General features: G+C 40.8%; 2 protein-coding genes and 1 long non-coding RNA gene across 3 annotated transcripts in view; 1 reads left to right on the forward strand and 2 right to left on the reverse strand.

Annotated features, from left to right (window-relative positions):
* The window catches only part of LOC117584447 (semaphorin-1A), a 115,289-nt gene that overhangs the window by 26,993 nt on the left and 74,307 nt on the right, over positions 1 to 13,989 (forward strand). The gene's annotated exons all lie outside the window — the stretch shown is intronic.
* On the reverse strand, positions 644 to 1,041 carry LOC117584456 (bomanin-3). The gene is made up of 2 exons (XM_034273374.1): positions 893 to 1,041; positions 644 to 824 (listed from the first exon to the last, which is right to left on the reverse strand). Exons 1-2 carry the CDS (start codon positions 1,002 to 1,004, stop codon positions 751 to 753), a joined length of 186 nt encoding a protein of 61 aa, XP_034129265.1. The 5' UTR covers positions 1,005 to 1,041; the 3' UTR covers positions 644 to 750.
* On the reverse strand, positions 1,452 to 1,822 carry LOC117584457. Its single transcript, XR_004573851.1, has 2 exons — positions 1,691 to 1,822; positions 1,452 to 1,633 (listed from the first exon to the last, which is right to left on the reverse strand). It is a non-coding gene; the product is annotated as an uncharacterized LOC117584457 (long non-coding RNA).

A 13,989-nucleotide genomic window follows, 5' to 3' on the forward strand; every position in this document is an offset into this window, starting at 1 on the left:
GCGTCAATCGATTTCATGATTCATTATTCCCCACACAGCAAATTGGGATTTATGAGCACTTAAATAAGGTCCATTTCGCTGCTCAAATTATCAGAGTGAACTGATGAAATTATAATATCCCACCAGCAATATATATGTGCATATTAAAATAACGCATTAATTATTATGCATTTTTAAAGAGGCGCCAGCACGGAGGGAGGAACACTTGGAAAATATGCGACACATTTTCAGGATTCGGTACAGGGCTCGGCGCGGGGCAAAAATGCTAATAAATCAATGCAAATGCCAACAGCGGCAAAAAGAAAATCGCAATCAATGACAGCAACACCTATCTACATACCTCTACCAAGGGGATTGCAGATGGTGTGGTGTGGTGTGTGTGTGGTTATTGGGGGCTATGGCAGAGGCATTAACATAACAGTTATGTGCATATTAAGTGTGTGTACAGTATGTTCCTTAATCCAGACAATAAAGCACCCAACAGTGCGGCAGCAGAAAATTAATGAAATTATGCAACAATTTTACAACAGATCAATGAAACGAAAGCCTCCCAAGAGTAAACGAAAATGTTAATGACACAGGACACAGGCAGCACAGCACGTTCAATCGCTATAGAAATCAGGTCAGAGATTAAATAGAAATATGTTTCATTCACTTTCCATTGAGATTAGTGTGGGAATTTTATTGTGTAAACGTCAGAGCAAAAGTCGATAAGAAATTGTGTGTATACGATTATATTTCAGCTATTCCTCACTTTCCGCCACGAACATTGCAAACGCGGCAATCGCCATTAATAATGACGTTTCCCGGATTCAGAGGGGTAGCTAAAATGAGAAGAATATTGAAATAAGGTTAATTTAATGTAATTAAACATTTGATTATATGTAATTACCATTAGCCAGAGCCAAGAGGCCGAGCACAAAGGCAAGAGATAGGAATTTCATCTTGGAAGATACTGCAACAGAAGCTTGAACTGAACTGATGTCTGGAGCAGTCACATCCATTGGCTTTTATACGCTGCCTTCGCCACGATCGTTTTGTTATCAGGGAAAACCGCATTATTGTTTGTACGTGTGGATTTGCCCTACTCTTTCTAGGAAATTCCCAATACACGAGTGTAATCTCAGAGAGACAGCGAGATTCGTTTTTAAGTATCGAATTCAATTAACGCGTTGCAGTGGGGGCAATGCTTCTCTTCTTTGGAACTGTAGAACCCGTTTGCTAATCGCTTTTGATTGACAAGCGTTCCATGAAACTATGAATTTAGTATCTAGATACAGCAAATAGCCAACGATAAATGCGCTTAAACAGGTTCTTTGGACCTGGAAATCGCTTGGAATTTGTGCATCTTATTTATTATGGCTTGCGCGTGTGCTCTAAGAACTCTCTTGCAACAGAACTTATAATAAATGCTCTAACTTTAGACTTGGAATCGAAAGAACACAGAGATCGACTTGTTTAATATTTTATTTTACTTCATTTTTGGGCATAGATAAATATTAGAAGCCACTGTTTGTGGCATGCACTAATATAATTTAAAACAATTCATTGCTCCACTGTTTGTTGATTTCCGTATTCTGTTAATCTTGAGATATCGCACTTCCAGATTTTTGCACCTATCCTGGGTGTGGGGCTGTGGGGTACCAAAATTGTTCACTTGATCGAATGCCATATAAGTATTTTTATTTACCAGTCTTCCTCAATTGCGGCACCGACTAAAAACAACGCCATGAGCAGAACCATTGAAAATGTTATAAACTTCTTCATTTTAATAATTTCTCAGATATTATTTATCGAATTGTTTACTGAACTGTAACAGAAGTCCAACTGATTGCAGTGAGCGCTATAAAAGGAACTTATATATGAGTATTTATCCCATTAGTCTTATCGGACTGAAAATTCTCTGGGGTAATGGTCTTTTTGCATATAAAATATCCGAGATTTCAGGGTATTTATTGTTCTATAGTTTTATAATTCTTTACTTTTGATGATTCAGAAAATTGAGAGAATTTAAATGAGAGGGGAAAATTGTAATATATTTTGAGTACATTTTGTGTCCCTAGAGATAAGGTATTTCCGATCCAACTTCCTTGAAAGTCCACGCTTATTCGCATGCATTTTTTGGGAATGATTTCTCTGTGTGTTTCCCTTGCTCCAAGAACTAATATTAAAATATTTTAAGAATTTATTCAACTATTTTTACGATGTTCAGTGCTTTAACTCACGTTTACCATCAAAATTAAAATTGCCAAAGTGAAAACGAATTGCGCTTAAATTCAGGGTAGTGTGGAAGGAGGGCAAATAAAATGGCAAGTGCAATGAAAAAGTGAGGAGAAATGTAAGCAAACATAAATCAGTTCATCATCACAGCCGAGTCGAGTCGTCCCTCCTGCTCCTAGTACCCGTTCCATTTCTGCAAATCGTATCGACAATTTTCTTGTTGTTGGCAAATCGAATACCAAGTGAGCTACGAGGAGACATTTTTTCTCATTCTCAATTTTCTCCCTCTGCGTTTTCTGCTGCTGCACCTTTTTAGTTAGTTTTTCTTTTACCTTTTTTTTCTATATGCAGGAATAAACGTAATTCGTTAAAATCAAGCAAGGGAAAAAAATGCAAGAAGCAAATCAAATTAGGGAGGGAGAGTCTGAGTGAGTGGAAAAGGAGCGGAAATTGAGGGGAATGTTGGAGGAGAATGATGAATGCGAAGGGGGAGCGGGGAGCGGGGAGCACATTAAAATTGTATGGAAATCAACTAAAAATTGGGGTCCACTGTTCTACTATTTTTATATACTCGCATTTAAATGAAAAGCTCAGCGAAAAATTGCAATGCATTTTCATCGACTTCACCTTTTCAGTTGGAGTAGTCCTTAATTTATTTTACTTTTCATTGTATTTTCGTGTCTTCTTTTCGTTGCTGTCTGTCTCTTTTTGAAGCTCCTGCTTTCCATCAGTTCTTTTTGCAATTTATGTGCATACAAAATGAGTCCAGCAAAAAGGAGGGTACAACTTTTTAAGTGCGAAAGTGCGCTTTTGTGCCACAGTGCAACGGAGGGCTGCGTAATCAGATTTTCGAGTAGTTGCTTCATTAACAAATACATACATACACCTCGTATTGTGCTCCCCTGTACTTTATTTATTTTAAATTGAAAAAATTATTTATGTACATTTGATTATTTATTTTATATTACATACTTTTGTGCGCACGAGCAATTACTAAAAAACAGAAATGATTTCTCTATAAATAATTGAAAAGTCCAACTGCAAATAAGTTTGGAAACATCTCTAGACTGTTTAGCTCCTCCTTCTTCCCTGGAGACAATTTAATTTAATTTCTCCTTTGTGTCAATATTTATCAAAGACAGTGTTCTGCCTTGGCCTGCCTCTGCTTTGAGTCCATTAGTCTAGGTCGATGTATATTAAATTAGAATGGAGAAATCATCTATTTATTCGAATGATTCATCTTGAATCTCATGGCTGTCATGGCATATATTTAAATTCAAACTTTACCGAAAAATGATAAATGTTCTCATCAAATTGATAATGAAATATGTACATACATACATATGTATATTGAAGAGAAATGTATGTATGTATGTATGTATAGGGACTGCTGTTAGAGCTCTTTAATCAAATTACGACACAGGACACACACAAGGCAGGGCAGGGCAGGGCATCCTTGCATTTCTCGCTCAGACAATAAAGTTAATTAATTTACTGAGCCTCCTCGACTTGGTTGTTGGGCTGGATCTCGGGGTGGTCGGGTCCACTTGGTGTGGTTTTGCCTTTGGCTGGGGGTTGGGCTGGGTTGGGCTGGGTTGGGGGTTTTCGTGTGGTGCCAAAGTGACAGGCGCTGTGGGAATGTCAAGCTCTGGCCAAAAGTGCATCGATGTCGTGTGGCGTTCGTGCCTGTGCAGTAAATTAAATTTCGTTGGACAGACTCTTTGGCAGCTCTGACAATCTGCAGTTAATACGAGTGAGTGCTCTCTCGCATGGACCCAGGACACTGAGCGATTGTTTAAATGCCTTCGCATCCTTTGCGCCCTCAACTAAATATGCAAATCACGGACAAAATTCGATTATAAAATATTAATTTATTAATTTGCATACCATCCTGGCTGGCGCAGCACTGCCGGTGCTCCATCTAATCCATTCATAAATCAAAGCGAGACCTGTTAATGTCCTTTATTTTAAAGGACCCCGCCCCCCACATACATTTACATGGCACTTCAAAGCCTCATCTATGAGTACATATTTATGTATAATCGAATGCGCTGTTGTCAATTTTCATGCCACAATTCATGTTAATTTAGTTGTTGAACCTTTCTTGAACCCAGCAAATGGTTCGGGCCAAAGCAGAGCCAAACCCAAAAAGAGCCAGCCATTACGCACACACACACACACACAAACACTACATATAAATGGGTATTGGGATGATGGGGCAACAATCCATTAGTGGGTTACTAACGGTACAACTCCCCCCTGCTACCATTTTGTGGCAACAACTGCAAATCAATGCTCTGACATGTGAAAAATGGCAAGTCAGGGCCATTCCATATCCTTTCACAGCGACAAAGGAAGGGTGTTATGATTTTGGGCAAAGTTTGTAGAACTTAGAAAATAAAGACATGTCTGCACAGTACCCATTAACTGCTAAGCCACTCTGCGAGAGATAAACAAAGGAAACAAAGGAAAACCCAGAACTGTAGTTAAATTATTTTCCTTTTAATTCAATAATTTATGAATTTATAAACCCATGTATCTATTTATTTTCCATATACATGTGTAGCTATGCACTTTTCAAGGGTATCTGAATGTTCGACACCCACACGGCCAAACCTTCCTTCTGTTGTTGCTGCTGGCTGATGCTTTTGTTGAATGTCTATTATAATATTGCCATATTATTTTATGCATGCAACTGTGTCGCTGTGTGCGTCTATGCTAAGTGTGTGGCTTACACACACACACACAGGCAGATATTTTGTGATTGTGTCTGCATTTTCGTAATCAAGCTCATGATAAATCGTTTGGGCAAAATTTATTGAGTTTTTGCATGACATTACCAGCTGCAGCCTGAACACAGAAACCCCCCCACATAATAAGAATGATGGCAGAGATGGTCCTCGTGTGAGTAGTCCTTTTTTTTTTTTGGGTGCCCCTGCCCTGTACGTTTTTGGCTGTCGCTGCCGTTTTATATCCTCCATTTATCCCATATATTACAATGCATATCCATATCCTCTATAGCTCATCCCTTTCCTGTGTGCTACTTATGTACTTATTTGGGCACACCGAAAGGAAGTTCTTAAATTTCAACCCTTTTGAGGTTGCATAAATGTCTAAAACTTTATTCAATTTGATCTTTAAGCATACAAATGGGAACCATATTTCAAGGCTTCAACAGATGAACGGAGCAAAGAAATATTACCAAAAGCAATTAGAAGCTCCAAATGATAGTTGAAAGTTCATTTACAGAATGCAAATCGAAGCAATTATTTCTTGTTACCCATTTGACAAAAAGATAGAAATCAATTTTCATCCTGCAGACCTAGGCATTCGAAATGCAAATTGCTGAATTGAATCAAATGTATGTACGTACATATGTATGTACATAGTGTATGCTTCTTTCTGCATAGTATTTTTTGGTGCTTGTTCATCGGCATCCTTATCGTGTTTGTGCAGCTGCTGCTGCATTTGCTTTGAAGTGAAATCGAACCGAAAAATATCTCTAGAACACATTTCTCATGTAAACCAATCGCAGTTAGATATATTGTACACATAAATAAAATATATATCTGCTCGTATATGTATGTATGTAATTGCTGAGCGAACGGATTGGATTGTGTGTTGGGTTCAGGATGCCTTTGCATTTTCCTTGAATTCCTTGAATATTTCCTGCCTCTTCTACGGAATGATTGATGACCAAAATCTTTTTACATTGAATTTCCATTTTGCAGTTATTTTTGTGTTGTCCACTTTTTCGCTTTTTAAGTGAGATAACGCAAATATTTTCACCAAATATTTTTGATGCATAGAAACATTTACATATATATTTTTGAGAGACATTTGGGCGGCACTTTGATGCCATTAAAAGCCATTAACATGCCTTAACACTTTGACTGTGGTTTCATGGTACTAAGCTGCAAAATGTATGCCAAATTTATTGATATAATTTTTGTTCATTGCCCGTGATGCTATGTGATTCAATTCCACAATATTTGTGGGCCATTTTTGGGAAAAATAAAAAGGTTATCAAAGATAAATTCATTGTCTAAAGCGTATTTGATTTAAATAAATTAACTTTAATTAATTGTAATAAGTAATTGCATTTGTTATTCATCAGAAAACAATCGAGGGATAACCCTATTTCATTTTTATCTCACACTTTAACACAAATAAAGCGATAAAAGGTTATGCGTAACTTCAAAAAGCATCAAAAGGCTTCGCTGGAGTGTAAAATTACGAAATGTTTTACATGAGGATTAAGTCATTAGAGCTAACACTGCCCCTTAAAATGATAAAACCCAAAGCTGGTGGAGATAGAGTGTGGAGTGAGTGGAGTACGGAGTACCAACTATCGTAAACACACTCGAAACAAGTGGCAGATGGAAATGGAACTGGACAACGAGCACTCCATGGTGGAGACTTGTCGTCAATAAAGATGAAATTATGAGTGGAGGAAGCCCTTGACTTATATGGGTTATTATGCCTCCCATTCCATTTCAGCTCTTCCCCGCTCCAGAGATGAAATTTATTTATGAAATATGGCAAGAGTGAGTCCAAAGTCCAAAGTCCGAAGCCAAAAACCAAATGACAAATGAGTGGACTGTGAAGTGGGTGGTTGGGGGCTGGGCAGAGTCCAGTCCTCTGGCCCTGGTCTTGTGGTCGGTCATTGTGCCAGTGCATGAGCATGAATGAAAACTATTAGCCTGACATGTTGACTGAGGGAGGCAGCGCAGGCGGGAGGGAGATCGGGCGTTTTTGGTGTAGAAAAAGAACATCATTGTGTAGTTGTTAGGTGACTGCTCTCAGAGACAGACCCAACCATAGATGGACCGACACAGGACACAGGAACTGCATATGTCCTCTGCCAGACGGAGAACAAGTTTTTGGGTTTTTGCACCCGAATGAACCTCCCCCCAGAAAGCCAAAGCCCAAGCCGAGGGTCAGGAAATGATACAAAAGCCATGCATGCAGCAAGGCAGCAAATACGAACAAGTGCTCCCAAACAACAACGAAAAAAGGCACCCCCTAGACCGCATTATGTGATGCAGGAGGAGTGTGTCTGGATGCATCATCCGGTGCCTGTTGGCCATGTACGTCGTGTCGCAAATGTCGCGCTTACTATGGAACAACAGCAGCAGCCGTTTTTCGGACAGCAGAAATATTTTCTGTCATTGTGGGGTCATATGGTCATGGTCGGAGGAGTTGCCTAAAGGCTTTTGGCCAGTCTTCAAACCTGAAACTGATTTAAAACTGATGAGTACAACATTTTAAATGTATTCCTGGCATTGATTTAATTTCAAAGCACCTTTAGCATGATCCCACTTAAAATTATAAACCCTTTCTTTAAATGTCTGCAACATTTAACTTTCTCTGCGCCGCACAAATCATATTTTATTCAACAATTTCAAATTTGTTGATTGCCACTCTGGCGCTGATTGCGCTTCATCCTCCTCAGCTAAGCCACACTGAGAGAGGGAAAGGGAAACAGAGAGAGAGACAGAGAGAGAGAGCCCGTCATAGCCCATCAGCATGCCATTTTTATGTTCAAATAAATACGGTGGCACACATCATATAAAAAGCTTTGTGAATGGTTTAAGGATGAAAGACAAACCCAAACTCACAAAAAATGGCGACAAAAAATATCGCATAAAAAAAGGGCGAACAAAAAAATATTTGTTTGCCTTATTAAAATTCCATGCAAATTCGCTTATGGCGACTACAGTGGGCGTAATCCCCCATTGCTGCCATGCAACACCATGTACTGGCATGTGTGTGTTTGTGTGTGTGTGGCAACAATTGTTTCGGCTGCAGAGGCAACGAAACGAAGGAAAATAAGTGAAAACCTAACGAAAAGTTATTTCATATGCGCACCAGACAAAACAACAGTGGAGCAACAACCCTCGCAACCAACTCAAAAAAAAAAAAAGGACGGGTATTCGAGACGAGCCAAGGACTTTTCCTCCACAAGGACCACAAGCGATGCGATAGGGGGGTAGATGTGATGTGAGCGCGCGTGTTAAGCATATTTAGTTCATTTATTTCAAATTAGATTCTTTTTTTGTGGAGCGACAACAAAGGAAATGCCATGAGGGATGGGTAGACGGAGAATGAATGCTCTCTGCAAGGACGAGTGTCAGCATTGATAAGAAGGACAACTGTCTGTCTGGCTGCTGCCCTGCCACTCTCGTGCCACACTGATGGCTGATGGCTCATTTTGGGGGACTTTGCATACATTTTCAAATTATTATTCAGCATTTATTTTCCCACATTCGCTCGTTTGCTAAGAATCCTATTACACAGCACATACGAGGACGAATACGAATACGAACGTATACTCGTGTGCCTTCTCCATTTGCTGATTAAAATGGCCATGACAAGGGTGTTCTTCTGTGTGCGTGTGGGCTGTGTGTGGCCCCGAAAAAAAGGGTTAAAATTACAATAACCGAAAGTGCGCTTAAATTTTGGAAATTGTTTGATGTGCCTCTGGGTTTTCTCTCATCCACTTTTTTCCCCCTCTTTTCACTTTGCCTTGCAGTTTTGTTTGGCTCTGTGTTTGGATGGTTCATTAAGTTAGTTCTGTGTATGCATTCGAGTGGGCTCTGGGACTTGATTTGGATTTAGGGATTAGCTTGGAAAACAAATAAATAATTCACAGAACTCTGTTGGGCTGACAACTGGTCAACTTTTGGTTGTTGGTTGGCAAGGGTTCTATACGAATGCTTAAGTGTACGTGTAAATATGGCTATTTTAGGGATATGCGGGAATGCGGTGGTAGTGGTTTCAATGTAGAAATGAAAGAGATATTTTCATGGTGCATTGTTTTATGGGAAAACTTTTAATTCAAAAATTAGGGAGAATTTAATTTATATTTATTATATTTATAATATATATTTAAATAATTAAACAAAAATGAAAAGTAAAATAGATATAACAAAATGAACAAAAATAGTTAATAATGAAATTCTTAGGAAATTCTTATATCTTTTTTATTTGAAGAGAAACCTTTTCGATCTTGCAGCCTGCGAAATGATGCAACATTTTTGTGGTTCACTGAAAACTCTCGTACACCTGAATATGCCTCGCAGGGCAGGTACATATGTGCCTGAAGAGATTGGAATATTGCCTTTGCATCAATGTCCTGGTGCCCTGGCCCTTGGACCCTGCACTGCGCTTTGTTTCCATCGAAATGAGCAACGGCTGTGGCCGTGTGGCGGCATGTGTTGTGCATTCTAAATTGTTTTTGTTTTTTTTTGTTGTTGCTGCTCTTACATTTTTTAGGAATTTTTTTCGTGGCCCCTCGGCTCAGGGCTCAACCCGGCTACTTGGCTGCTTGTTTGAGTTTCTTTTTCTTTTTTTTTTTTTTTTTTCGTGTAGCGCGTATTTTTTTGTTGCCACCCTGTTTGGCGCTCTGTTGACCTTTTATGAAATCAGCCAAAAGTCGTTGAACGTTACTCGGGTCGAGTAACGTGGATGGGGTTGGGGCCCATACCCAAAAGAGGCAGTCAGCTGTCAAATATTAGTTCTTGTTAGTGGAAGGCAGGAGGAGCGACGATGGGGCAGAGCCTGTCCTGTGTACATGTTGTGACCAACATTGTTGGTCAACACATTCTCTCTGCCACTGCCACTGCCGCTGCCTCTCTGCCACTTGTTATAATTGTGTTTGCGTTTTTCAATCTTTTCTTTTCTTTCCCTTTTTTCTTTGCACCATTTTCCCCCTTTTGCTAGGAGTCTCCTGTACATCTTTTGCTTGTTCGCAATGTCATAAAATTTTTGCTTGCTCAGCAACATTCTTCTTTTGCTTACTCAACACTGGCTGCTTGCTCTTTTTATCCTCGTGCTGCTGCTGCTGCTGCTGCTGCTGGTCTTGGGACATCCTTTCGGTATTCAGTTTTGCTGTACTTACATCGGCATACCCCCCGCACCACACTCGTCTACTCTGTTTCACTCTGTTTGATTGAACAGCGAACATATCCAGGGCCCAGACAACAGACAACAGGAAATTGTCTTATTGTGGGGTTTTGGTCAAGAGTCGAGGGCATGTCAGAGCCAAATGCCAAACGGGTGTGTCCACAAGGGCTCTCCAGACCTCAAGAAGTAATAAATGGTTTAACAGTCATAAGACAAGAGATCATCTTTGTTAAGTATCCCTCACAATCGCCCTTAATCTCTCTCTCCCTCTCCCTCTCCCTCTCCGATAACTCCTTCATTTGTCTGATGCCTGAATTGATTTCCCTGTCGAAATATTTAATCCCTTTAAACCCCAGGCAATCCTTTAGTTTTACAATTTACGGCCTGCACCCTTTGTTCTCGTTGGGAAAAAACCATTAAATAAATTAAAAATGTGGAAAAAACGAAAGGGATTTCCGTTTACTTTGCAAACTGAATGGATATCGAGTGGGATGCCTGACTTTCACCTTGCTCCTGGGGTGGTGCCAGTTCAAGCCAAGGACACAAAGTGTGGAGAAGAGCCACAGCCAGGCATTCAGACATTCAACTATGCAAATCTCAATAGAGGCAAACCCTGCACCTGCACAAGTTTTATGTTTCATTTTAGACGTCGATTCACAGAGAGAGAGAGAGAGAGAGAGTGCGGAAAAATGCTAAATCCAGTGGTGGGTTATGGCCCGATACATCCATCAAGTTGTGCGGCCCAAAGGCAACCCCCTGAGTGCATTAGCCATAACTCTAATTATGTGTTGGGCGGGGCCCCATGGGTCAGTTCAGCATGTCCAGCGAACCATTCAATCAAGCTATCGCGCCCCCACAAAATCCTTCTACTCCTTCGACAAACTGCGTACACGTACGGGGATGTCTGAAAGGTCAGAAACTAAGCACAATTTAAGCAGAATTTGGTAGGAGTCATGCACACGACATGTTTGTGGCTTCTCTTTAAAGACTTCTTGTAAAAAACTAGTCCTGCGATAGGAAAATTGTCAAGGCTTTTGTGAGGTTTCAACTGCATAAGACAGTGTCTCTCTCTTCCAAATGTAACTCCGACATCTTTGGCAAGTGGCTTTTCTCTCTGTTTTTATTCCTAGTTCCATATCCTTATGCCATTTGCTGTTCGAATTGGATTGCCACCCCCGCTGAAGCGAGTCGGAAGGTGCAACAAATTATTCGGACTGCAGCGAAATGGATAAGTGAGCGGGGACTCTGCGCCGCCCAGCTGAACGCGGCAAAGGCAGAAAGCTACGAGTGCTCCTACGGCTTCTCTGGTGCACCACTCCCGTGGTGATGAATGCGAGTCCTGGCCACCTGGGCCACTGCAGCATCAACTCTCGAACTCTAACTCTGACTCTGACTCTGGCTCTGGCTCTAACTCTAACTCTCTGTGACTCTGGGGCCGTGCAGCCCGGCCATCAGATTGCAGCTCTGGTCCAAGTGCGGACTCGGATTAATTTGCCACTGATAGCGACTGGCGCCTGGGCTTCCACTCTGCTCTACCAAATGTTTGTGTTCTTTTTGCCCGAAACTTTTTCGCAGTTGTGCAAATTTGTGCAGCTGCATGGCGGCATGGGGAAAGTTAAAATGAAATATAGGAGAGGCATTCTGAAGAACGTGGAGTGTCTCCCATCGTGTTGGCTAATCAACTTTTGCAAATTTCCAGCAAAAACTTGCCTACGATGCGATGCCATGCCAAAGTGGGTTGGAAACATTGAAAACTATTAAAGTTATCTGTGCTCACTCTCAGCTCCGCAAAGCTAATTAAGTTTTCTATTCGTGTAATTGAAGCCTGAAGGCCATTTGTTGGTGCAAATCAGTTGGACAACAAAAACCGATTAATTCTGATGAAATGATGGGATCATGTTTGAGTAGTCTCTGTAATAGAAATTAGCATAATTGTAATATGGAAATGGCATTAAGAGATAATTATGTTTCGTGTGTTGCTTGTTTTGTTCCCCCCAAAATGTTGTTATTAAATGATATAATGATTTTCCTTCTATCCTCAAGCTAAATTGGCTTTGAATTTAATGCGGGAATATAGAATGCAAAGTTTTAAGTTGTTTGCCATTTCCCGTTTCCCATTTCCCATTTGCTGCCTACCAGCAGCAGTTGTTGCAAATGTCTGTGAGGCATTAGATTCTATTGGTTAAAGTTGGCTAACGATTTATATTGGATATTTTGAATGTTTTAGCTTAGCATACAAATAAATAACCAACCCGCAGAGCCAGACAAGACGTCTCTCTTAGTCCTTGGGTCCTTCTGCCTTATCCTTTCTCGCTGCTGCTTCTGCTGCTACACACAACATCATTTATATTCAACTTGTTTTCAAAGCGTCTAGCGAGAACCATGGAGAATACGAGAGTCCTGGACTCTGAGTGTGTGTGTGTGTGCTGTGTGACAGGCAGCCATTTTTGCGTGTTTTTGCAGCATTATGCGGTGGGTGGTGTGTGGGCTGTGTGGGCTCTGTGGCTGTTGAACTGCGCGTGGGGTGTGGTGTCTGGTGGACTGTTGTCCCGTCTGGATTGCACGCTTCAGTGGAACGCACAAGCAAATGTTGTTGCTCAATCGAAAGTATCAAATTGCCCACAATAACACTTAAATCCAGAGCGAGGCTCCTCCTAAGTCGAAGTCAACAGCTGCCGGTAGATGGGAGGCTGTTGGGGTGTGGCCGATGGCTGGCTGCTTGCTTGGTGTCAAGCAAATGAGCAGACCAAATAAAAATGTTCAACTCAACAAGAGAAACTGTCAACTTTTGTTGGAAAGTGTTCGGTTAATCGAAGGAAAATATTTGAAAATACTTGAACGTTTTATGATGGCAGGCCATGGCCACGGAAGAATGGCGAGGATTTTGGACCAACAAATATCGATAGAAGATACGAAATTATGTGCTTTCTGGATTCAACAACAGTTTTTCAGTGACATTTCAGGAGACATTTTCGCTTTCTCATTACGCAAATAGTTCATTATGTAATCTATAAGCCATGCCTCCATTTAGTTGCAACTCCAGACCGATTCTTGGACATCTCAATCGTCTCCGAAACGAACTTCTCTGCCGGCAATAAGTGTCATAAAGTTTCCTGCAGCATTCCTTTTTTATGCTCTCGCGTTTCGCTGGCAAATCTTGGCAACTTATTCAATCGCAAATGTTTGAAAAGCAGACACAGGAAGTCGGGTAAACAGTCGGCATTGAAGCAAAAAAGGCAATAGGAAAAAGTTTGCGCTGACTGGGGTATGGGGTCTGGGGTCTGGGGTCTGGGGTCTGCCAACCATTCGATGGACAGAAGACAAAAACAAAGCAGCGAACCAAAAAGAAGAACTCTGATGGCAACTGCTGTGCAATCGTGTCAAATATTAAAACATGAAATACATATTAAACGAGCACTGAGACTAAGCGGAATACCAATAGGAAAAAGGAGCCATTCCCAGCAGCAGTCCCAGTACCAGAGACAGCAACAGCGACAGCGACCGAGTCTCGTGTAAACAGCAGCACAATAAGTAGGAAAATATATACAAAAAATACGTATATATTGTCTGCTGCTGGTGCATCCTGCATCCTGCATCCATAAAGCATAGCAAATCAGTGGAAACAAAAGAAACCCAAAAGCGAAGGCAAAAATCAAACAGCTAAAGGGGAAGTGGAAGTAGTGCCAGTGGTGGAGTTACCATGAGTGAGGAGAGTAGTTTTAATGGCCAGAAAAACATTCCAGATATACGAAAAAACCCCTCGTATCGCATCGCATTGCCAGCTGCCTGAATGGCATATAAAAACTATAAGAGAAATAAATAAATAAACCCAAGCAACGATTCATGTGCATATAAATAACT

The sequence above is a fragment of the Drosophila guanche genome, unplaced genomic scaffold (assembly GCF_900245975.1).
Source record: "Drosophila guanche unplaced genomic scaffold, DGUA_6, whole genome shotgun sequence".
NCBI lineage: Eukaryota > Metazoa > Arthropoda > Insecta > Diptera > Drosophilidae > Drosophila > Drosophila guanche.